This window comes from Electrophorus electricus, chromosome 7, assembly GCF_013358815.1.
Source record: "Electrophorus electricus isolate fEleEle1 chromosome 7, fEleEle1.pri, whole genome shotgun sequence".
Lineage (NCBI taxonomy): Eukaryota > Metazoa > Chordata > Actinopteri > Gymnotiformes > Gymnotidae > Electrophorus > Electrophorus electricus.
In genome coordinates, this window is record NC_049541.1 from 21,466,790 (window position 1) to 21,492,818 (window position 26,029).

The 26,029-nt window shown below is 43.0% G+C and overlaps 1 protein-coding gene across 5 annotated transcripts; it reads left to right on the forward strand.

The window, feature by feature from the left end:
• Positions 1-1,917: 1,917 nt before the first annotated feature.
• LOC113575825 (leucine-rich repeat-containing G-protein coupled receptor 5A) lies at positions 1,918-24,051 on the forward strand. Of its 5 annotated transcripts, XM_035528702.1 has the most exons (19): positions 1,918-2,301; positions 6,852-6,923; positions 10,247-10,318; positions 11,001-11,072; positions 13,735-13,950; positions 15,198-15,269; positions 16,304-16,489; positions 16,637-16,705; positions 16,789-16,860; positions 17,359-17,430; positions 17,535-17,603; positions 17,862-17,933; positions 18,160-18,225; positions 18,314-18,385; positions 18,794-18,865; positions 19,063-19,188; positions 19,916-20,046; positions 20,351-20,434; positions 20,518-24,051. In XM_035528702.1, the coding sequence occupies exons 1-19, from the start codon at positions 2,102-2,104 to the stop codon at positions 21,588-21,590; spliced, it is 2,868 nt and encodes a 955-aa protein (XP_035384595.1). In that variant the 5' UTR covers positions 1,918-2,101; the 3' UTR covers positions 21,591-24,051. The 5 variants fall into 5 exon arrangements, with proteins under 5 accessions (XP_035384595.1, XP_035384593.1, XP_026863364.2 ...); XM_035528700.1 differs by having other exon boundaries at positions 16,304-16,705; XM_027007563.2 differs by having other exon boundaries at positions 16,304-16,705; positions 20,354-20,434.
• The last annotated feature ends 1,978 nt before the right edge of the window (positions 24,052-26,029 follow it).

The window sequence follows — 26,029 nt, forward strand, 5'->3', positions numbered from 1 at the left end:
GATCTGATGAGGTCATGGGAATCAAATTGTGAAAAAAAAAAAGACAGAGCGACTTTGTGCGATTTTTTATTAATTTACAATCTTGAGACTGTGTAGCATAGTGAGAATATATCACAGATTATCAACTCCATTACTATATGTCTACGCGTATACCTCCACCATTTACAATGATTAGTTATTGATAATTGGGGGTAGGTCGGGGTATTGAATTATCTAAACGTCACTTTTCATGGGCGCCACTAGGGGGCAGGATTGTTATACTCAGTCATGTCACAGCCGCGCTGGTTTATACGTGCTGTCAGGGCTGGGTTGTTAGGGTAGTTTTGTCAGGAAAAACAGACGCAGAGAAATCATTAGGCCTGACTGTTACAATCAAATACGATTTTAAACATGTAATGTCAACATGTTTCTGACACCTAATAGTTTTTTGGATGACATATTGTGAGATCATTATTACCATTCACAGTTATGTGCCTGTACCTGTCTGTACCTGTACATGTCTGTGCCTCTATGTCTGTACCTGTATGTCTGTGCCTGTACATGTCTGCACCTGTGTCTGTGCTTGTGCATGTCTGTACTCGTATGTCTGTACCTGTATGTCTGTGCTTGTACATGTCTGTACCTGGTCTGTGCTTGTACATGTCCGTACTCGTATGTCTGTACCTGTATGTCTGTGCCTGTATGTCTGTGCTTGTACATGTCTGTACCTGTATGTCTGTACTCGTATGTCTATGCCTGTATGTCTGTACCTGTATGTCTGTACTCATATGTCTGTGCCTGTATGTCTGTACTCATATGTCTGTGCCTGTATGTCTGTACTCATATGTCTGTGCCTGTATGTCTGTGCTTGTATGTCTGTGCTTGTACATGTCTGCTGTGTATTGTGATGATTAAACACTAATGGATGTTTTGTTATTTATCTTGGTCAGACGTGCATAGCTACATGGACTCAGTATGCTGTTGTTAACCCTTTCCTACCCTGTGGGTGGTGAGTTAAACCTTTTGCTTTACTGGTTAGACCAGCCGATAACACACAACGTGAACAAAACAATAAAACTAATGAGATGTGATACTCTTTCCCAGAGAGACTCCAGTCTTAAAAACTACACTTTACACTGGCTTATATTATTCATACATATTGTATATATTGTACAAGAACTGATCAACACTCTTGGAACTTTAGAACCCCATGGAATGAATGTGTGGGTGGTGAGTTAAACTTTTTGCTTTACTGGTTAGACCAGCCGATAACACACAACGTGAACAAAACAATAAAACTGAGATGTGAGACTCTTTCCCAGAGAGACTCGTCTTAAAAACTACTTACACTGGCTTATATTATTCATACATATTGTATATATTGATCAACACTCTTGGAACTTTAGAACCCCATGGAATGAATGTGATGATTTAAACGTCTACTGTTTCATATAGAAACTGGTTCCTCCTCCTACTTATTCAGAAGCATGTTGCTTACACAGTGGATGAAAGACCTCTGTCCAGAACGTGTGTGCGTGTGTGTTTATCAATAATTATAAAGACTGCCAGTAGTGCTAAAATGTACTTAATTTGTAAAACCACTCTGGCTTAAAGGAAATCTATAATTAAATAGGCCTAATGCATTGGAATAGTCAACATAGTTAAAATGCTAGTTAACAATCGTAAATAAGTATATTAGGTGTTAATGTAAATAGTACTTGAGGCACGTAGCACACATTACAGGTTTGTTGCGTTTGTTGCACGTTAGGAAGTGAGAAAGTAAGAAAGCATTGTACTTCTGATTCTGAGCTTCTCCGGGGTCTCGAGCGCGCCCAGCCTACCACGCGACTCTCGGATTTTTGAAAGGTGTAAAGTGACGTCAAGCAAACGAAAACCACTGTAGCACCGAGGCCAGTTACAGATGGTGAGGTAGGCTATCAGAGGAAAACCGCACAGTAAGCTTGCAAGTGTACGCTGTCCAAATTCTCCATGCGCGCAAAGTTCAAATAAATGCACTTAAAACACTGCACTTTTGCATACGTTAAGCAGACGTAGAACAAGTGGGACAACGGACTCGCTTTTGCTAAAGTTTTCGCTGCTGCTTCTTTGAAGTGCCGTGACGATGACACTTGTGCGCACGTTTCTAATGCTGTTGCTGGTGATGGTCTCGGGCTGTGTGTCCTGGTCGCAGCCACGAGCTCGGCGTAGCGACTGTCCTCACCTTTGCCACTGCGAAGAAGACGGCACGTTTTCGCGAGCTGACTGCGCGGATCGCGGGCTCGAGGCGCTTCCGTCTGGGATGAGCATCTTCACGTCTTACCTGTAAGTACACCTGGGCGCGATGATGACCTTTGTAGAGCGCTTATTTCCCCTCTTTGACTGCACTCACGTACGCTCTTGTGAGAATGTGGGCTTCGTCACATCATACTCTACCTGCCCTGCATCACGAATGCACACCTGTGTTTCCCTGTAAACTGAATGTGAGTACACATTGCTATGTCGTGGTGATTTCAGAGCAGCTTTGTATTTGATCTCCAGACACTGCATATATTTCTATGACATTTCGGAGTGCCCTGTAATAAGAGGGTTTCATATATGAAATGATCTTGTACTTTGTATGTAGATCTCAGTTTCCGTGTTCTGAAACAGCTGACTGCAGGCGGTATGAACACATGTTCTGTGACGGGCCTGACATAAAGGGAAGAAACAGTGAGGAGACCAACGTGAAAATGCTGTTGGACTTTTTTGCCTTTTTGAAATGGCGATGTAGATTTCCACTGTGGTCTCAAGGGTCGTGCATAAAAATGATAAAAAAAAATATTTAAATTCTCCCAGAGAGGAGGAGCAAGAGCCAAGACTAAATAAATGATTCTGATCTCCTTGTTTTGTCACAGTGTGTATTACCAAACTACACTGTAATGTGGATGTGGTTGAGAGGAGTGCAGAGACCAGCCAAGGGGAGAGTGTGTGTGGAGAGTCTGCGTTTCTCCCTCACCCTGCTGGCCTGGCACCAAGGTCACATATCAGCAATGTGTGAAATTGTCCAGAACAGTTCTGTCCTGGTGCGTGGCTGAGCTATTCAGGCTTAGTAGAGTAGATCCTCTTATAAACAGAACAGAAGAACAGACTGCCGCATGAACAAGACTTCAAATGTCTAGTTTACACCCAAGTCCTGTGAACACAGCCTAAACCCTAACTCTAAACCCTAAATGCTAACCCTAAACCCTAACCCTAAGCCCTAATGCTAACCCTAAACCCAACAATAAAGGATAACTCTAACTCTAAACCCTAAACCCTGACATTAAGGCTAAACCCTAATCTAACAATAACCCTAACTCTAACCCTAACCCTAACCCTAATCTTAACACTATCCCTAATCCTAACCCTAACCCTAACCCTTACTCTAACCCTAACCCTAACCCTTACTCTAACCCTAATCCTAACCCTAACCCTAATCTTAACACTAACCCTAATCCTAACCCTAACCCTTACTCTAACCCTAACCCTAACCCTAACCCTAACCCTAACCCTAATCTTAACACTAACCCTAATCCTAACCCTAACCCTTGCTCTAACCCTAACCCTAACCCTAACCCTTACTCTAACCCTAACCCTTACTCTAACCCTAATCCTAACCCTAACCCTTACTCTAACCCTAACCCCAACACTAACACTAACCTTAACCCTAACCCTAACCCTTACTCTAACCCTAACCCTAACCCTTACTCTAACCCTAATCATAACCCTAGCCCTAATCCTAATGCTAATCCTACAGCCTCCTCTAGTGTTTGCTCTTCCTCAGTCACTGAGGAAGGCAGCAGTGTGAGGACCACGTGTCGAACAGAATAATCCTAATACACTAGAGACAAGTGCATTTACTTTACATGTTCATGAGGAGTATAGTGGGAACACACCCCACACCCAAACACACCCCACCCCCAAACACACCTCACACCCAAACACACCTCACACCCAAACACACCCTACACTGAAACACACCCTGCCCCCAAACACACCCCACCCCCAAACACACCTCACACCCAAACACACCTCACACCCAAACACACCCTACACTGAAACACACCCTGCCCCCAAACACACCCCACACCTAAACACACCTCACACCCAAACACACCTCACACCCAAACATACCCCACACCCAAACACACCCTGCCCCAAACACACCCCACACCCAAACACACCCCACACCCAAACACACCCCACCCCCAAAAACACCTCACACCCAAACACACCCTGCCCCCAAAAACACCTTGCCCCCAAATACACCTTACACCCAAACATACCCTGCCCCAAAACACACCTCACATCCAAACACACCCCACACCCAAACACACCTCACACCCAAACACACCCTGCCCCCAAAAACACCCCACACCCAAACACACCCCACCCCCAAACACACCAAACACCCAAACACACCCCACCGCCAAACACACCCCACACCCAAACACACCCCATCCCCAAACACCCAAACACACCCCATCCCCAAACACCCAAACACACCCCACACCCATCCAGCCTGTTCCTAGTACCCACCCTTCCCCCCACCAGTGTGTGTTCCTGCTCTGGGCCTGCTTGTTTACTGCTGTTCTGGCTCTTGCTCTTGTGCCTGGTACTGGAGCTGTGGCAGGTGCGCAGTGCTCTACGCTGGCCAGAGCGGGAGAACGCCGTTCAACCTCCCACTGCGTCATTCTTCAACTCTCAACCAGCTTTTTAATGCCCTGTAACCAAAAACCACTGTACTGCCACTTACCCTACTGGGTTTTACAAATTCCCAGGCTGCATCATGCGTATTATTTCAATCACATGACAGGTGAAATGTACGTTTCCCATAGGCCTGAAGCAGAGAGAAAGTCCATGACCTACTGCACTGGTTCTCTTTCCTCTCCAGCTCCTCTGAAGGGTCCCAAGGCTGTGCGCTAATTGCATTGGCCACCGTAAACAAACAAAGCCCCTGTCTGTTCTGCTTCTGCTGTGTATACCTCGCAGACACCGTGACTCCATGAATTGGTAGGCTATTCAGATGGGTCCAAAGCAATGTGGCTGATAGGATTACGAGACTCTATGCTACCTAACAGTTTTATCCATCTGATAAGATTGATGAGTGTCCTACAACTTCACCTAGACACAGCGAGTAACTGGACAAAAAGGCTTCTGTTGCCCCTGCATTTGGGACGGCGGACAGTCTACTGCAGGAGAGCTAAGAGTCAGAGAGGGTGAGCATCAACCGCTTTGAAACGGTATCCCTACCGTTCGCCCGCGAGGTGCCCTGTAATTCCCTCCAGCCCCCCTACACCTGGATACTTTAGACCCTTGGGAAAGACACTGAGGAGCTAGGAAATTGCCCCCTTTAGTAACCCCCCTCCCCCCAGGTCTTTCTCCTGCCTCCCCAGCAACACCAGGTCCCGCTCTGCTACATTAAACCTCATTACCAGGAGGCACCAGAGTTGACTGGAGCTAGCCCTTCTGGGGGAGGAGACTGTTGCCATGGAGCCCACTGCAGGTCCTCTTCTTAAAACGTACCTAAAACAGCAAAAAGCAACTACATTGCATGGACTCCATGCTGCTATTTAGAATTAACTGTAAACGCTCATACTCCACACAGAAAAATTTGGGCTTTGTCTTGCTTTGATGAACTGAATTAGTGAAGGAAGATGGTTTTAGGGAGTACCTCCAATTTATTATTTTTACACATTTTTCACACTTTTTAAAATTTTGATGTTGTTCTCTTATACTGTTTTCTTTTACTGTTGTAGTGCTTCATTTGGCTAGTGCAAGTGACTGGACCTGAGTTTGTGCCTCCTGTAACACAGTAACACAATAAACCTGGACGACCAACTCCAGCTCCCGCACTTCAGACGGCCAGGGCACATGCACCTGGACTGCAGCCGAGAGGATTTAAAACACACACAGCGCAACAGTCCCGTTGATCTAATCAAGGGTGGAAGCAGCTGTTGTTGACGGAGAGGAAATCAGGCGGCTAGCTTGGTGGACAGAACACAGTTTGTTTTCTGAGAGCTTGACAGGAGCTTGGCAAGGGCCTGGAAGAGCAGGTGTGCGTCGGTGTATCGCGGCGAACCCGTGGGCGTTGAGACAGTTGACATGGGCATGTGAGGTCATATGGGTGTTTTCTATGACTTCTTAGGTTTGTGTACCACTATGGCACATTTTCGTAGGTGATGTGCAGTGTTTCGCATTGATCCGAGGTTTATAACACTGACCTACCCTGGTCCTCATAGGTCTGTTCAACCCTTATGTTAGGATTGGGGTTAGAACAGACCGTTGTTAGCGCGGATGTGAGTGTGCTGTTGGCACTGATGATGTTTCACACCTCTAACACAATTAGAAATCAACTGTTGCAGCAGACAGTACGTGGTGGATGTTTTGACTGTCTGCACATTCTCCTGTTTATTATTCTCCTGAACAATTATAGATCAGTAGCCTGATTACTGCTTTAGATCCTTTGCTTATAGCAAAAATAAAAATATATCTTAAGTCTTATTTCTAGACATATTTACATATTCCACATAATTGTATCAGAAAAACATTGTTCTTCTCACGTGAACTGCAAAAATAGATCAGCAAATGTGCCTCCTCAGACATGAGTTGAGAAGTTTATGGGTTATTCTGAATTCTGAAGTTCATCGCTGAACTTTTCCCAGAGATTTTGTCTTCTCTCACTCTGACTAGTAAACTATTTACCACCCACGAAACTTTATATTCCACCTGCCTGTCTGCTTTGAAAATTCTTTTGTTTGTAAAGCTCTCTCTCTCTCCCTCTCTCTTTCTCCAACTCTCTCTCTCTCTCTCTCTCTCTCTCTCTCTCTCTCTCTCGCTCTCTCTCTCTACAGTGACCTAAGCATGAACAACATTAGTCAGCTACGCAGCAATGCTTTCTCCAACCTTCACTTTCTTGAGGAGCTGTGAGTATGACCCACCCATCCACTCACACACACACACACACACACACACACACACACACACACACACACACACACACACACACACACACACACACACACACACACACACTGCAGTTTCATAGCGACCCTTTCTCATTCATCAACATGACAAGGGAAGGAAAACAAATGGAAGCATTAAGACCAGATTGGTAATAAGAGCCTGGTTCAAACGCATGCAGCATATTAGAGAAAGACGTTTATCAGAGTCCCCTTCCATAGCTCAGCGAGGCTGGAGCTCCTCCTGTCCACTCTGTCACTGGATGAGAGGGGCAGCCTGGTTCTTCTTCCTTGTTGACACACATTTTGACTGTACATCCGACGGTGTCTGTTAGGTTAAAGTTAGCACTCTCCTCCGAGCAGAGTCAGGTGTGCTGTAGCGGTGGGTGAGCAGAAGCTGAAGAGGTTGTGATTATGGTGTCTCACAGAGGAAGCACCTCCCACACCGACAGGGTAGACCTGCTGTAAGTGGGATTTGTCTGCTATAACAGCATAATAAGGAAAAAAGATTCTATGTAGAAAAAAGAAGATGGTAAGGCATGCTAAAGTTGCTGGCATGTCAGGAATGTTCCAGGGATAAGGAAGGTTCCTGGGATCAGAAATGTTCCAGGGATCAGGAATTCTCCCAGGAACAGAAATGTTCCAAGTATCAGGAATGCTCCTGGGATCAGGAATGTTCCCAGGATCAGGAAGGTTCCAGGGATCAGGAATGTTCCAGGGATCATAGCTGGAGATGTTGGCTGCATGCAGGAGTTACCAAAATTATGAAGAAACCAACCAGGCATTTAAAGGACTTTCCTACTTGTTTGGATCTTTGATCTGATTCTTCTGTTGTTGTATTAAACCAAACACGTCATTTTGGACACAAACACCAGAGATGTTTTGGCATCAAAACAAACAAGCACAGCATAAATATGGATTGTTCCACAGATCGTGACCTACATTGTAAAATGTGGTGAGATATGCTGTTTATGGGCTCTTTGACTTCCAGAGGTGCTGATGGTCTTTACTGGGATACACACATCGTGGTCAATCACACACACACACACACACACACACACACACACACACACACACACACACACACACACACACACACACACACACACACACACACCTACCCAGGTTCTTGTGCAGTCTCTTCTCATCTCACAGCTAGACTACTGCAACTCGCTACTTGCTGGTCTTCTTCTATGAGGTATCAGACCTCTACAACTGATCCAGAATGACTGGTCTTCAATCTTCTAAAGTTCCCACACATCACTCCACTGCTGCTCTCCCTCATTGGCTTCCAGTAGCTGCACACATCAGATTTAAAACCTTGATGCTTGCCTACAAAGCCAAAAATGGACCAGCCCCATCATATATGAGGTCAATGGTCAAAGCCGGATCCGTACATTGAGAACGTCAAGTATGGCTCGGCTTGAATTACCAGTCTCGTGGAAGACAAGCATGGAGACTATTCTCTGTCCTATTCCCAGATGGTGGATTGAACTTCCACTTGCTGTCCGCATAGCAGGGTCCCTTGCAGTCTTGAAATGTAGACTGAAGATCCATCTATTTGTGAAATATTTAAACGATCACTGATCCTGCACATTTTTGCTAAATGCCAAAAAATGTAAATGTAAATGATCAAGTACCAGGATGTGCGAGAACATTACAGGATATTCCATGATGTTCCAGAACATTCTGGGCTGTCCTATTGTTTTACTCCCAAGTCATATAATGTCAGACGTAATCTTGGTAAAAGGACCCTGCACAAGGAGCTAAATCTAGTGGCACCAATAATAGTGACACATTTTTAAGATCTGGCATCATTATATATTATTCCTTTTTATCCAGTGCTAAGCATGGAGAACCTTTTATCAACAATAACAATAGGGGAACAAATATATTTTAAAACTCAAATACACATCATACTGACCTGTTCAAATGAAGAGGGGCCGTGTTTTCCAGCCCACCAAATCTGGATGCCAAAGTCTGTGAATTCATGATCATTTGGACTTGCTAACTGAGCTAACCACGTCTTCAGGCCTCAGGATGTGGCTTAGCCAACTGACTCAGTCGTTGTGCCCAATAAACAAACACAGCACGGCTATCACTAGTGCTCCTACACCCTCACTCTGCCCTTTCTGTGCCTTCTTGTATGACCCCATAACCGACACCTGGGGTAAACAAGTGTCCCAGAGTTATTCAGCGAGAACAAATTCTCCCAGGGCAGTGTGCTCAGGTGTAGTGTCTGTGCTTTCATGTCTGTCTAGAGCAAACCGACGTGTTTGGGACATGACCCGACCTGTTTCTCGGAAGCCCCCCTAACATGAGGAGATGTGCTGGGCCAGTTAGAGAGCAGCGGTTTCATCTGGGCTGGATGTAGGCCCTTATTCATCAGCTGACCTCCCTTCGGCTGGATCTGCTGTAAGGGGCACGACACAGCACATCCCTGCCACAAATGGCACTTCTGCGTTAAGACGCAACCGTGGCATGCTGGGTAATATCAGGCCTCCTTCCTGCCGCGGTTCTCGACATAGTGTGGAATGTAACACTGGCACAAGCAGGTGTGACGGACTCGAAGCTCGACTGGAAGAGGTGGAAAGGTGAAGAGGCGTACCTGGCCCGGAGAAACACGTCTCGAACGCTGTCCAACGAGACACCGTCGGTACCTCAACCTCTCCGCTACATGTTTCCTCGGGTAGCCGAGTAGCTGGCATGTTGGCACGTTTTTAAGAACGCATTCTCTAATGGGATTTCCATTTTGTTGCTGCCTCGATTTTTGACAAACATGAACTGCCGTGTGATTAAACATGGTTGTGACACTGATGGTATGAGACCAAGCGCCACGCACAGTACAGCCCTTCAGAAACATGTGACAAAGTTGTGGTAAAGCCCTTAAAATATTTAAAGAAAGAGTCAGAACACATGTCTGCGTTAGAAACAAGCTCTTTATTGCCAGCTCGGCCAAGACTCTAACGAGGCTTACAGACAGCAAACACAAGCAGAATGGCACTAGTGACTAAATGGGGGAGAGGTATACACACACACATTCACACAACCACACCCATCAACACTTTAAAATAACACATTAAATGTTTAAAATAATTAAACATTCCAGTCGGTGCAGAAGAAATAAGCAGAATTAGAGTATTGTTGGCATTTGTTGTAAATTGTACATGCCTATGCACCATAAACGTTTCATAAAATGATGGACATGAAAAATGGATAAATACAAAGCAATGGTTAATCCAAAATTAACTTCCTCTACCCTCATGTTACTTCTCTTCCCTGTGTAGGCGATTAGCAGGAAATGAACTGAGGGACATTCCTAAAGGAGCATTCGAAGGTCTCATCAACCTCAAAGTGCTGTAAGTAAATGTTAATGCCAGGTCATGTGACACACTTTAGAGCTTTTCTGAACGTTTTGCAGTCTAGAACGTATTAAGAGGTATGTGTGTAAAACATTCTCAACACACGCGAGAGCCTGTGGCGTTAGTTAATCTGTTTGTTAGTTGGGGTTTGTTAGTGCAGGTGGGCATATGTCCAGTATGTCCATATGTAGACAGTAAGAGGATCTTTGAGGTGGGAGTTCGGAGTGTAGCTTCAGCTGATAAATGAATATGTTGTGCATTTTTAATGCACACTGTAAATGGTATTTTTACTCTGGTATTTTAACTTTTTTTTTTGAAAAGGAAAATGTATAATGGAACATCAGAGGAGAATCTTTCATTTGCTAAGATGACGTGCATTTTGCTTTTGTTTCTGGTTTGAATGAATACAGAGAGAACTACATGGTGCATTTGCACTGCTCTAGTGTAAGACTTTGCATGCAGTGAACTCTTTGATGACTGACATGTGGTGTGTTATGAAAACTAAAGCGCGCGGCCCAGTGAGGCCGTGCGCGAGAACGTCTCCGGCCTTGTCTTTGGAGTTCTTCCTGCTGCTAGATGGTGACCCCTCTCCCTTTGAGCTCTTCTCCTGTTGCAATTCTCCGTGACTCATGCCGGCCCTGACGGCCTTTTCTCTGCCTTCTCCCGCTTTCCCACATAGCATGCTCCAAAACAACCAGCTCCAGGAGGTCCCTGGAGAGGCTTTCCAGAGCCTGCGCAGCCTTCACTCTCTGTGAGTACACATGTACACACACACAGCTGAATGTCTCTCAGACACATCAGATACACTCGTTCTTTTCTCTTTTCTTCTTTGAACCCCCCCCCCCCCAGTGCCAGGGCTCAATTAATTAACATATGAAACAGAAGGTAGGGGGTGGCGCTGCTGGCACTAAGGAGAAAGAGACACTGGATGAGGAGAAAACCTTTAGACTTCTTCAACTCAATTCAGGCCTTGGGAGGTTCCAACTTTGATCACTTTAAAAAGACAGAAAAGGGTGGTGAGCGAGGGGGAACTCGGATTATCTTTCAAAGCATCCGAGCTGAACACCATCTGCTCTCTTTATCACATTCTCATAGTTTTCTTCCCTCTGAAATAAATGCAAAATATCGGTTCCTAGATCACATGAATCTATAAGCATCGTTCCACACGACACTCTCCATCTCTCTGGTGCCTGGCGGAGGGAACAGTGTGCTCATTGTTTCAACGTGTTGTTGCTCAGGCATCTACGGTAATAGTTGTCAGAGGAAAAAGAAAAAAACTGCCTTTCTTGAGGCAGTCTTTGTACCTTCAGTGGTGGAAGTGAGGCGAGTCCCCGAGCTGCACTTACAGAGGACAGAGACTATCGAGTTTCTAGTTTCTAGCATTTAGTATCTAGTACCTAGTTTCTAGTTTCTAGTTTCTAGTATATTTTTTATAATTTCTAGTATATAGTTTCTAGTTTCTAGTATATATTTTTCTAGTTTCTAGTATATATTTTCTACTTTCTAGTATCTAGTTTCTAGTATCTAGTTTCTAGTATTTACTTTCTAGTTTCTAGTATCTAGTTTCTAGTATTTACTTTCTATTATCTGTTTTCTAGTATTTAGTTTGTAGTTTGTAGTTTCTATTTTCTAGTGTCTTGTTTCTACTATCTAGTTTCTATTTTCTAGTTTCTAGTATCTAGTTTCTGCTAATTTCACTGTGAAGCTTTTGCCATCACTGAAAGCCACTGAAACTGTTTAAAAGAGATAGCAGTTAATGATGTCAGTTTGTGAGTTTTTTTGTTTGTTTGTTTGTTTTTTGCGGGAGCAACCTTTGAAATTCAGAGTATGTTCTTGGCTGAAAGAGAGAAGATTAATTTTGTGCTTCTCTTGCCATTTCTATTTCTCACATTGTCTGTGACGAGGTTGTGGCCTCTGGAGTGTTAAACCTGTAACTTGTCCTTTTTGGAATGTGAGGTTTTTGCAATGTTTCCGAAATGCAGCTAATATCAGTGCAGGCAATACTTAGGGGCTAGTGAGTAAAGTGAGTAAATCACATTAACCAGCTAGATGGAAAAATGTAATATATAAATCAACAAAAAGGAGCCCATTTATTTCTCTATGTTATTTATTTCTGGATGTTAATAAACTAGCCCTGTATTACCTCAGTTAGGTTGTTTTTAGCCATTGCTTACTTAGCTACATGTGTGTACAGTGGTGGGTGTAGACCAGTTGAACTGGGGGATGCTGCTGTTCAGAGCTCCATTAGAGGGGCCTGATCATTTCTTTCTACTTTACTGTTCTTCAGTTAAGCCACATTAATCAATGTATTGTAACCAATAAGTCAATGTCCTATACCATTAAAAATGTATTCAATTAATTAATCAACTAATTGGCTACAAACTACATCTATCTCTTTAATAGAGAATGATTTCTTATGATTCACGTTATAAAAAATTCACAGTTATGGTTCATTTTTTTGTCTTTAAAAATCCACCAGTTTTGAAGACTTGACTGCTTCAGTTTGTTTAATGTAGCTGTAGCAGGTCCTATATGTAGGCTACACATTCAAAATATTTTAAGCGAGTGTTGAGCGGTTATGCAAAGCTGCTTTTTCATGGCTATGCCAAGTCAAATAAAATCCATCACCTGAGTCATTGTTCGGTAGACATCAAAGAGTTGATAATGGAGTTCAGGTATGAGGTGGTTTCAATAATACAGTCAATGCAGTAGTGCGCAAATATGCTAGTATGGGTTACTAGTAGTGTGCAAATATGCTAGTATGGGTTACTAGTAGTGCACAAATATGCTAGTATGGCTGGTGTGCTGGACAGAGCTGAACTGTTAGGGGTTGAAGTACATCAAAGTAGATTGCATAGCAAACGTGGTTACATTGTTGTAACAGCCAGTTTGAACCTAGAATCACTTTCTCTGGTTTATTAAATAGAGAATTATTCTGCTGTTTTATTAAACTGGTTATGTAGAAGTAGTGTTACTGAGCCAGGCACTGTCTCACCAGGCACGTACATGTCTCACGGTCTCACCAGGCACATATATGTCTCACGAGACACGTATATGTCTCACTGTTTTACATGCAGCTTGCGCAATACATAGAACGGCAAGTTTCACTAATTTGTTAGCAAAACTAACCACATAAGAAGCGCATAGCTATAGTGCAGAACCAAAGACGCACATAGCTATAGTGCAGAACCAAAGCAAACTGACACTCTCATGGCTAATCTGCTCCATTTGAAATCGTGACTTTTCATGGCTAATCTACTCCATTTGAAATCATGTCTGACTCAGATCATGTCACCATTTTATGTCTTCTGTAATTTCACATACATTGTTGGGTAGAACCAGCAGTTGTAAGGCTTGTGATAAAGAACCATAAACTCTTTTTAGACCCAAATCCCCGTGGTGTTTTTGACCAGACGTTTAGATGCAAACCACATCTCCAGGGTGCCTCCCAACTGCTTCGATGGCCTGTCTTCCCTGCGCCACCTCTGGCTGGATGACAACGCGTTGACTGAAGTGCCCGCCGATGCCCTGCGTGTCCTCTCCTCTCTGCAGGCGATGACCCTGGCCCTCAACAAGATCACCCACATCCCAGACCGGGCATTTGCCAACCTGTCGAGCTTGGTCGTCCTGTAGGTGCTCCACAGCCAATCAGACACGTCTGTTTGTTTATTCCATCTAGAATTAGACTTTCAAGGAGAGGAAAGAGAAGAGAGGTTATTTACTGGAAGGGAAAAAGCAATCAAATCCTGAATTAAAGAATTACTAAACCAGATGTGATAAAGACAGCATATGAGATGAGAGACAGCATAGCTTTCTCAGAGACATTCTAACTCTGAGACATTAGATTGTATCAAAATATATCTTGCCAAGAACATGAAACAACTTCTTCCAGAAGAGCAAAGATTAAAAAAATTGTGAAATTTTTAAACATTCTCTAGTCAACAATCGCTTCTAACTGTTATTATTTTTTATTAATTTATGAGTAACACAGTTACTGGCTTTAATAGAATTTTAAGAATTTTTACTTGCGATGTTAATTGGTGTTAATTAACTATCAACTGAATTAACTGTCAACACTGACACAGACGCTCCTCTTATGGCAGTCTACCGCAGGGTCTTAGACAAACTCGGTTAAAAAGTCCTGCTGTGAGAGAACAGTCAGAGACACTCGTGAAAAACACCTTTCTTTCCTGTTCATTGCCTAAAGCTTGACATGACACTGATAAGCGCAAAACTTGCATTCAATTTCTCAACATTTAGTGCTAATTTCTACAAATAATTTTTCTTTGTATCTGCTATACAATTGCTATACAGTTACAGTTGGTCCAGTATCTGTAATACGACATGTGCAACTGTGCCAGGAAAGGGTATTCTTTACTGAGAGATAAACCATCTCCATGATAGAGCCACCACTGTAATAACGACATCTGAGTCATTCGGTTGTAAATTAAAATATTTGATTTGAATTCAGTTTGAGCAGTGGTTGTTAACAGGCTTTTGAATTTAGCAGAAAAGCCATCTGAAAGAAACTGTCTGCAATCAAAGACAGTTCGTTTCTTTGATCATCGCCCCTGCACAGTTATGTTAATATGTGAGGCTGGAGGTAATCGTAATTAGCCTACAGTGGCACTGCCCTCAGAAGAACAGAAGGAGCCTGCGGCCTTCGTTACTTCTTTGTGTTTGCCGTCGTTTTTGTGTGTGTGTGCGTGCGTGCACGCGCGTGTGTGTGTGTGTGTGTGTGCGTGCGTGCGTGCGTGTGTGCGTGCGTGCGTGCGTGCGCGCGCGTGTGTGTGTGTGCGTGTGTTAAACAGCTTTGCGCTGGGGAGAGGCAGGGGGCCGGGGCGAGCTGACTGTTCCATTTCCTTTTCCTGTGCAGACATGTCAGTAACAACAGAGTGCTCTCCGTGGGAAAACACAGCTTTGACGGCCTACGCAGTCTGGAGACTCTGTGAGTTGACCTCTGCTTTACGCCGGCCTCTCTCTGTACACGTCCTGCTCTCTTCCTCTCAGGTCAGGTGGATAACAATTATAGCTCAGTGCTGGGAGTGAGCTGGGAGTCTCTCTCAAGGGGAGAGTTTCTCTCGCAAAAAGGGGAATTGTGTCCGTTGCAAGCTTAAGTACATTCACCTCATCTGTCCTTAAGTACAATTATGTCATCTGTCCTTAAGTACATTCTTCTCATCTGTCCTTAAAGACATGTGAGTCACAGTTGTGCTTAAGTCCAGAACCCTGAAGTCTTCTATCTTAAAGGCACAGGTGTGCTAACTGAAGGATGCTACATTATGTTTCTCTTCAACACATCATGTCCTCTTTTTGACCAGGGACTGTGTCTGATCTGGAACTCTGAGGCACATCGTGATCGTCCTTTCTTGAGCATTTGAACATGTTCATGGGGGGTCTTATATAGCCAGTTGGAAACATTTAGAATCCAGTCAACATAGTATGCATATCAAACAAGCACGCTCATCCAGAGACACTGTGCTAAATCCCAAATGAAGCTGTTTAAATAACAAGCCAAAGGGATTTACATGACGGATGCCGACCAAAGGAACCCAGCAAACGCTGATAATGTTTTTCAAATGAACCACAAACCAAATTCAAGTATAACATGAAATGCTACTTCCATACATAACAGCATCTGTTCCCTGAGTGTTTATGATGCAACATTACAGTAACATTTTGGTAATCATACTATTTACTGTGTGGGGTTACTGTACTGTTGAACTGGGGTGTAATTCTCAGAGAAAGAGACATGAGAATGCACAATTATTGGTGAAAGAGAATAGTCTACCTTCTTTTGGCGATGCTGAGTTATGTGTAAAGAGTTGACAGTTGAGGGTTGACATTTTACCACAGAAAGACGTCTGCAGAAAAGCTGTTTCACTGTCCATTCACCTAATGCAGGTCAACTTGCTGTGCTGATGCTGAAAATGTGAGCATGATGGGTAGATGACCACTTGTGGGTTTTCTGTTAAATTCCAGCACTTGTGCAGATGTTCCCAGACCTCTGAGACTGCATGTGTTTGTAGCGGTACCCTCGGAAGGAGAAAGAGAGAGAGGGAGCAGAACTTGGTTGTGTTTCTGGATTTCAGCAGATCCAGACCTCTGCAGGGCTTTCCTCCAGGGAAACACCACACAAGCAGCAGTCATTACACAACAGCTTTATCAGTGTGTATACCATTTTTGTCAGCACACACCACAGATCAGGGCCACACTTTACACTAAACATAACGGTGGGCCTTTGAAAAAATGTGCATGTGTATTAAAAAATGGGGGCAAAGTATGTTTACATAAAACGAAATGTTGTCCATATAGGGATCTGAATTACAACCGTCTGGAAGAGTTCCCTGTTGCTATCAGGTCCTTGAGGACTTTAAAGGAGTTGTGAGTATATGCAGTATCTTTTTTCCATCCAATAGTCATGCTTTCATTCTCACAAGGTCTACAGCATGTCCATTTCTTTCCAGGGGTTTTCACCACAACAATATCAAGTCCATCCCTGGGAATGCCTTTGTTGGGAACCCTTCTCTCGTGACAATGTGGGTGTCCAAGACTGACCCGCACTTCTCAAGCCTGTTAAACATTTAGTGGGGTGCTAGTGGGGGGCTAGTGTTTCAGCTTAGCACTCATCCACTTACACACATGTGGGTTTTGGCTTTGTGTGAAGAAAATATTTTCAGATTGCTTTGATCTTCCCCTGGTTTTAATGTATTCACTTAAATCATTTTGTGATTTGTCAAACTTGTATGAAATCAATCTCGAGAATGAGAAAGGAACTATATAAATGCTTATAATTGTTGTCTTAGGCTTGTGATCGTGTCAGGAGCCATGATTTTAGTTCCTTTATTTACTGATTTACTAATGCCTGCACTTACTTTTGCAAAGGTACTTCATTCTGGGAATTAGTTCCCTCTGCCAGTTCTGAAGAAGTTCAGCTCTAATGCCTGTTCCTTAGTTCCCCCGTCTAGGCCGGCAGAGAGAGTCTAGCAGATGATGGGCTGAGTTTTATACATTTTCTCTTTTTAAAAAAAAACCAGATTCTTCTATGACAACCCCATTCACTTCGTGGGTCGGTCAGCATTCCAGCACTTACCTGAGCTCCGAACACTGTGAGTTCAGTTGCATCTCGGCACCATGAACCTTTCCATGTAGCAGGGATAAGTAACAGCCCACCACGGGACAGTTCTACATGCGTCTTCACTTTTGGGTTTAGGTCTTTAAACGGAGCAACAGACATCACCGAGTTCCCGGACCTCAAAGGCACGCACAGTCTCGAGAGGCTGTGAGTCACCTCCCAACTCCTGCTCTTCTCATACCCTTCGTTAGCAGTACCACCTCAGAGACCAATCCAAACACACGGCTCTGTTTGCTTCCTCTGAATTGCTAAAGGTCCCAGTATGTGTAGTGTCGGTTTGCTTTAGGATGAGACTTACATATAGAACGTAAGTGCTTTGTGGTTTGGAACGATAAAGAGGAGTTTATAGGTAATCACAAAGTCCCAGAGCTCTGATTGGTTGAGCTGACTTGTGTGTTTTTGCAGTGCTATCACAGGAGCGCGAATCACATCTCTGCCAAGCACACTGTGTGCGCAGCTGCCCAACCTGCAGACCCTGTGAGTCCTCACCAACCTGAACGTGTGTTCGCAGCTCACTAGAACTCAACACACTGCACTGCACATTTAAACTTCAGCTAGAAATGTTAAGGTATTGAAAATAGATCGTTTGTTCAAAAAATGCAGTGACATATCCATGTAGAACAAGACTCTCAGAATATTTTAGATTGAGAATATTACTATCCTTGGCCAAAACCTCATACGATATTGCACGTTTTCTTTTCAGAGACCTATCCCACAATTTAATCCAAACCTTACCAAGTCTCCAAGGATGTGAAAAAATCCGGATGATGTGAGTTGCCATTGAACGCTATAATGCCATGGCCGGCTGATGTTAAAAGCACCAGGAGTAATAACTAAGGCTTGTCTTTACTGACCAGTGATCTCCATCATAACCAGATCCAAGAAGTGAGAGGAGACACATTTGGAAGCCTGCCCTCACTACAAACCCTGTGAGTACAAGTTCACATGTTCACTAGTGCTGTGCGAGTCATTACACTCTGTTCAGTAACAATGTCTACAAGACAGCAAGAAACCAGGACAGCAAACACCATCAAACCAAAGACTCAGATCTCTATGAATGAGTGTCCAAAGTGATATTCAGTGTTCAGTTTGAGTGAATTCTGTGTCACAGCTCACATGACAGCGTGTGCGAACCCACAAATCAAATCAGATAAAGGCAAACATACATGAACTGATCATTTCACTATGTTGGTTAAAGATAACTTCAGTGTACTTTAGAAATGTGTCCGGAATGGCATGAACAGGCAGATCGGCTTGTTAGGGGTTGTTACTTTAGTTTGAGTGTTTACATATTTCCATATTTCCATATTTGTCTTTATATTCATCTCTCTGTCTAGTCACCTAGGTTGGAATGAACTGTCTTTTGTGGGTCCCCTCATCTTCTCAGGGCTGGCAGCTCTCACCAAACTGTGCGTGCCAACATTTCACACTAAAAACAGATTACTCTGTGAACAAACACTAGATAACAGCAAACAACAAAGAGGTGCTGTTAGATATATTTCAGTGTGTTCATTAAGTTTTGTAATGCCAATCTTGAAGCTAATAGTGTTCTTAACCAGTACAGAACTGACGGTATGTGTAGATAAGTAACGGTTCCTGTCTGTAGGGATCTCTCTTCCAACAAGCTGTCTTCACTACCTGTTGTGGAGCTTCACACGCTGACCCATCTAAAACTGGCTGGCAATGTAGATCTACAAGAGTTGCTACCAGTAGAGAACTTTCCTACACTGAGGTGAGTACATTATCAGCTGCACCAGTCCAGGTGTTTTATATCTTTGCTTAGGTCATAACTGAGCCAGATGTCCCTGCAGTAGGTCCTGTTCAAAGGTGAAATAAAGTGTGTCTTTCCGCATGAGCTATTAATTACAGCTAATTACAAATTAAGGGACTACTCCAAACTGTCATTCCTGTAAGCATGGCAGCCCTTCTGTGCCAGCGTCTGTGGAATTCCAATACGGTCTGCTTAAAGAGGTACTGATGAGGTGATCACCTGAACCAAATCTCATTTAACGAGTAGTCTGACAGACTGGTGGAGACCCATGAAGCCTGGGACTGAATACTGATTTCTGAACTCTTCCTAAGTTAAATCATCAGTACTGTGTTTAAAAATAAATAGAAACTTATTTTCTTTGCATTATTCAAAAATGCTCTTTTTACTCAAACGCATACCTATAAACTATAAATACCAGGAAACTTGTAAATCTGCTGTGGTGTCTTAATTTTTGTCAGGAGGTGTACACATTTTCAAAAACAAGTACAAGTACTTTGACATTGACCAGAGAAGACTGGCATGTCCTTTTTAACAAGCGTTTGAATTCTGTTGTAAGATATTTTTATAAAATTGCCTTGACAGATTTTTAAAAACTTATTTCATGTTCAGGCAGACTAACGTGGCAGCTCACACAGGCGTGTAGAGAGAAGGCACTGCGCCTTTACCGGCTGTGCTGTTGTGTCTCTAGGGTCGTGGAGATGCCATATGCGTTTCAGTGCTGCGCATTCCTGAACTGGGAGAAATACGGGAGTCCTTCGCGAAGAAGCAGGAATGGCAGTAATGATCAGGGATTGAAGGAGGGCCTAATTCCCAGTCCAGGTTTTCCTCATCATTCACTCAACGTTACCCTCCACAGGGCAGAATTCCAGGGCAGAAGTTTTGTGTGGTCTGTAACTCCACCAAAACACCATAAAACCAGTTTATGCTGCTCGGAATGCTGAATAAAATGTGACTTTTTTTAGGTTTAATACTGAAATTTCCCTGTCTTACTATTTGAATTGAGTGACCAACCAATTGAGTCATTTAAAGCAGCCAGTTTACTAGTTTCTAAAACAAAATAATTTTTACAGTGTGGAAGAACTCAACAGATTCTTTATACTCTTTGTATTTCTTTCCTGAAAAGCAGACCACGACCTTGAGAATGTTTCTGTGGACTCCGACGACGATCCTCTCCCTCATCACTCTGTTCAATGCTCTCCAACACCAGGTACCAAACAAACAGCTCACTACAGTCCTTTGGTTCTTCCGCCCAACTTTCTGTGTGACTCTTGTGTCTCTCCTTCTCCAAAGGCCCATTCCAGCCGTGTTTCCGTCTGTTTGGGAGCTGGCTTATCCGAGGCGGAGTTTGGACAATTGCAGTCCTGTCCCTGGTTTGTAATGCTCTGGTGATGCTCTCTGTCTTCCTGTCCCCAATGTTCTTGTCTTCTGTGAAGCTGCTGATGGGATTGCTAGCGCTCGTCAACAGTGTGCTGGGCCTGTGCAGTGTGTCCATGGCGCTGCTGGATGCCCTCACCTTCGGCAGCTTCGCGAGCTACGGCACTCGCTGGCAGAGCAGTGTGAGCTGCAAGCTCACGGGTTTTCTGTCTGTCTTTGCGTCGGAGACCGGCGTCTTCCTTCTAATGGCTGCCACCGTGGAGAGGAGCTTTTCCATCCGCAGCGGGCAAGCGGAAGCAGAACGCAGAGCGTCGACTCGGGCGGTTAAGATGGCCGTGGTTGCCTGCTTCGTCGCCGGCTTGGTGATGAGCGTGGCGCCTCTCCTCCAGGCGACCCAGCAGAGCACGTCCTCCCTCTGCCTGCCGCTGGGCGAGCCCTCCGCGCTGGGCTTCCCGGTGGCTCAGGTGCTGGTCAACTCCCTGTGCTACCTGGTGATGACCGTCATCTACACGCGCCTATACTGCAGCCTGGAGAAGGCGGATGTGGACAAGCAGTGGGGCTGTGCGATGGTTCGCCACGTGGCCTGGCTGATCTTCGCTGACTGCGTCCTGTATTTCCCAGTGGCTTTCCTTTCGTTCTCTGCCTTGCTGAGACTCTCAGCTGTGGGGCCAGGTGTGGCCACACTGGTGTTGCTGGTGGTTGCACCGCTACCTGCCTGCATTAACCCCTTGCTGTATGTACTCTTTAACCCTCACTTTAAAGAGGACCTGGGGCTCGTGCTCAGGCAGACTCGGAGGATGCCGGTGAGGAATCGGAACCGGAGCCGGGTTTCCCTCAACTCCGAGGATGCGGAAAAGCAGTCTTGTGACTCCACGCAAGCTCTGGTCCCTTTTGCCAGTTCAGATGAATCAGGAAGCAAATCCTTGGTGCTGCTGACTGATTGCACCAAGTCCAGCCATCTTGCTGTGCACTGTGCGTGTACGTCTTAGGGTTATGAGTGTTACATTAAAAATATTCTCTGATTCTTGAAGGCGAGATACAACATTTAAAAGGTAGTGGAGGTCCTATCTGCACTGATTCAGTTCAGCTAATGAATTCAGCTTAAGGAATTAATTTTTCATTTATCAAGTATTTGCTCTTCTGCAGAACTGTCATAGATGTTTTCCACGTATCAGTGTTGAATTCACACTGGTAAGCAGAGCTGCTCTGATTCTGTTAAGAGTTAAGGGGTCCCACCCTTTGCTGGAGCTCCTCTGTGTGTTGCTCTTTGCGCACGCACGGGCTGAATACTGATGTCTTGTTTTTTTGGCATTATTCTGTGTCTTGAGGACAGGGTCTTAACCTGCATTAAACTATCAAATGGCAAAATCCCTGGCTTTGCAGGGCTGGTTACTAGCCAAATGCCCCAGTCGTTTGTGGGCTAGGAAAACTCTGAGCTGCAGTCAGGCGTTCACTCCGGACTTGCTTCTCTTTTAGTTCTGGGTTGCATTTTCTGTGTTTATAAACAGGCTCTTAGAGAAAGCCTGGATTAAAAAAGGACAGGTGCACCTTCTAAAGAGGCTCTGGGACACACTGGACACGCTACCTCCTCTGCCTTCAGCTTGGTTTTGCTGTGCTGTTATTTGGGAATCGTGTTTAAACAGTCCAATGCACTCTGAAGGTCTTATACAAATTATACCTAGTGCTTAATAGTGCATACACAGTTAGTTTCATAATATAAGACCTTATGAGGAGAAATTCCATCATAACAGTTTCATATTAATATTATAGACATGTAACATATGTAATATATGTTTCAGTTTTTGAAGTATATAATCTTGTTCATGGTTGATGCATTTGTGACTTGTTTAAATGTAAATGTGTCATGGAACCATCTGGCAAGGTGCTTCCGCCTAAAGGCTGCAGCACTGCCAGAGGTTGTGATTGGGTTGTCCGTAAAATAATTCTTAATGCTGGCCTGGAAACTGTGGGCAGTGGTCGCTCACTGGTTAAGGTACGTGCTTAGTAATCAGAAGGTTACTAGTTCAAGTCCCCCCCCATAGCCAAGTTACTGCTGTTAGGCCCTTAAGCAAGACCCTTAACCCTCATTTGCTCAAGTTGTGTTCAGACATAATTGTGGGTTGCTTTGGATAAAAGTGTCATCTTAATGAGACAAATCCAACATTTTGCTTTTATTTTATTTAAAGGGGACCTATTAATGCTCATTTTCAAGGTTCATTATTTTTGGGATCTACTAGAATAGATTTACATGTTTCAGTGTTCCAAAAACACATTACTGTTTTCATATTGTACATTTCTTTACATCCCCTCTGTCTGAAATGCTCTGGTAGAGCTCCTCTGTCTTTAAGCCATACCTCCCAATGAACCCAGTCTGCTCTGATTGGTCAGATCACCTCACCCACTCTGTTCTGATTAGTCAGATCAGTTACGCCCCTACAGGTTACGCTGCTGTTTTGCAGTCTGCAGACTGTGATAAAAAACGACATACAATTATTTATTAGGTTTATAGATTATATGTTTGTTTAAGTTTATGATTAAAGAAGGTTTAGGCTAAAGAATGGCAAAAAAAAGTCATTTTAGGCACAGGTTATTTTATAGCGTTTCTTTGACTTAGAAATTAAAGTGGTTTCTAAGCATTTCACAGTCCTGCAACAGCACATTATGACTTTAAGTGAGTATAACCTCCACAGTTAAACAGTTCGACATCTAGTGATTGGAAAAACCATTACCATATTTCCATACAACTTTTGTTAAAAGTGTGCCTGCAATTGATTGAAACATCATGAATCCACAAATAATAACACATATGTACTGGCTGTGAACCTAAATCTTCTGTTGGGCCACACAAATTGAGCAATGTGAAAACCCAGCATGGTTTTTGAAACAGTCTTCCGTAAAGTGCTGGGTACAGGAGGGAACAGTGGTAAAAAATAATTTCAACCACTGATGTCTGTTCTTCTGCAGTAATTTGTGGTTTGTATAAATGCACCATTAATCCTCCATGTAATTCTGCATTTTGACCTGTGATTCACATACACAGATGATGCTGATACTGATACAAATTTGTAGAAGAATTGTCATCTATAAAACTATGTCTGTGTACTCCCTAGCTGGGAGATTCTGTTGGATAACACACCAAAGTAAAATGGATTGTTGCATCTTGAGGAAAGTTTTGTTGAAAGAATGAAATAGAAGGCATTTCTAAATATATTTATAAAGTCCATAAATCCATGTGTGTGAATATCGCTTCTAGTTTCTCACAGTAAATTAGTTAATATAACATTCCAGGAGATTGTAAATCATTCTCATTTCAGTTTTAAAAGGCTGCCATAATTATGCCAGATTAGCAAATAACATTTAACACAAGCAAATATTTCCAAGTTACAAAGACAAGAAAAGACAAGGGGAGATGATGAAACTGACCTTTTGGAAGTGTGTGTGTGTGTGTGTGTGTGTGTGTGTGTGTGTGTGTGTGTGTGTGTGTGTGTGTGTGTGTGTGTGTGTGTGCGCATTAAAACAGCATGAATGAACGTTTACTATATTAAAATAAAAAGTGTTATAAAATAAAACTGCTATATGTTAATAATTACACTGAAAAGAACTACAATTGATGCAAAAGAATAATTGTCATCAAGGTAAGAAAAGAAAAGAAAGTAAAAGGAGAAAAGCCAAACGTGACCTACTCATGGCCTGGCTGTTCAGCTTTACGCTGTAATTAATGCAGTTTAATGCTTAGAAGGCATTCAGTTTTTGACGTTCTGTCTAACACAGTGCAGGACAACATCAAAGTCCAACTGCCTTTTCCCTTAAATGCTCTGTTCATGTTCAGTGTCCTGATATTTGGTTTTATCAGATAGAAGATTCAGTACATGCAAATGTAGTCATTAAAAGGGTAGGCCTTGATGTGTCCAGGAAATGTAGTCATTAAAAGGGTAGGCCTTGATGTGTCCAGGAAATGTAGTCATTAAAAGGGTAGGCCTTGATGTGTCCAGGAAATGTAGTCATTAGAAGGGTAGGCCTTGATGTGTCCAGGAAATCTAGTCATTAGAAGGGTAGGCCTTGATGTGTCCAGGAAATGTAGTCATTAGAAGGGTAGGGCTTGATGTGTCCAGGAAATGTAGTCATTAGAAGGTTAGGGCTTGATGTGTCCAGGAAATCTAGTCATTAAAAGGGTAGGCCTTGATGCGTCCAGGAAATGTAGTCATTAAAAGGGTAGGCCTTGATGTTGTCCAGGAAATGTAATCATTAATACGGTAGGCCTTGATGTTGTCCAGGAAATGTGCCTCTAATATTAGCCTAGTGCTTCACTCATTATGGCTACAGATAAGTGTACATTCTCATGACTGTATATAGAATGCTTGTTTTCATACCATAACAATGTAAACAATTATTTTTAATAAAGAAATGTAAGAAAAACGACTGATTTTTGGGTAATGTTAAGATACACATGAGGAGTTTGCATAGTGTCGTTGTATATGGACAATAGATTCATAACAGGTACTGTTATAATACAATACAACTCATGTAACACATAACAGGCACTATTATAATACACTCCAACTCATGTGATACTTAACATCTACTAATATAATACACTAGAACTCATGCTATGGTAATTCTATTCTGTCACACATTTGGGACCAATGTGCTATACATTCATACTTTTCCTATAGTTTCTCTTAAGCACACAGCCTTTAAGTCACATGTTTTATATGTAATATTTAATGTGCTATACCCAGCTTTTACAGGGTTTTAAGAACAATAATATTATTAAATAAATCTAAATAATATCAGGTCATATTGGTGGTTTAGAAAAAAAAGACATATAGTTTTGATGCTTAGATTATAGTGCATTTTAACATTACAATGTCTACCATTTTTCTGTCTTATAGTCCTTTATAATGCACTACACATTAAACTATGAATATGAATACTTGTAATATATCCTCCTTCCATAGTAATTTATAATGCATTCATAGGATTACATATGCCCATACCCATAGGAATTAAGACTTTATTGATCTCGAGGGAAATTGTTGAATTATAACAAATTTAATTTATCATTATATTATGTTCAATGTTATATTCCAGTCACTGAGGGAGGAATTAAAAAGTCTCCAGTCCTTTCATGTTTTAGTCAAAGATTTACTAACCTGTAGGTTTGTGATGTAAATCACTATATAGATGTCATTTATAGATATATACATATATACAGAGAGATCTTTTGTAGAAAATTGGCCAACTCTAAACAGATGGACTCCAGGCTCACTATTGTGTGTTTGTCACCTGTAGTATGTGTGAATTTAAAAGTGCCTAAATGAACCCTGAACATCCAGTTCCCCAGAGGACCTTTCTGTAACTGTACCAGTTCCTGACATCTCAGCCTATGTGCGTGTGTAGACTCCCTGCTGAGCTCCAGAGCCGTGCG

Excerpts from the sequence above, each read along its gene's own strand:
- LOC113575825 (XM_035528700.1), top strand. The coding sequence starts at position 2,102 with ATGACACTTGTGCGCACGTTTCTAATGCTGTTGCTGGTGATGGTCTCG. Across the intron at positions 18,226-18,313 it reads TGTGAAAAAATCCGGATGAT|TGATCTCCATCATAACCAGA; the intron begins GTGAGTTGCCAT and ends TTTACTGACCAG. Across the intron at positions 20,435-20,517 it reads TCAATGCTCTCCAACACCAG|GCCCATTCCAGCCGTGTTTC; the intron begins GTACCAAACAAA and ends CCTTCTCCAAAG.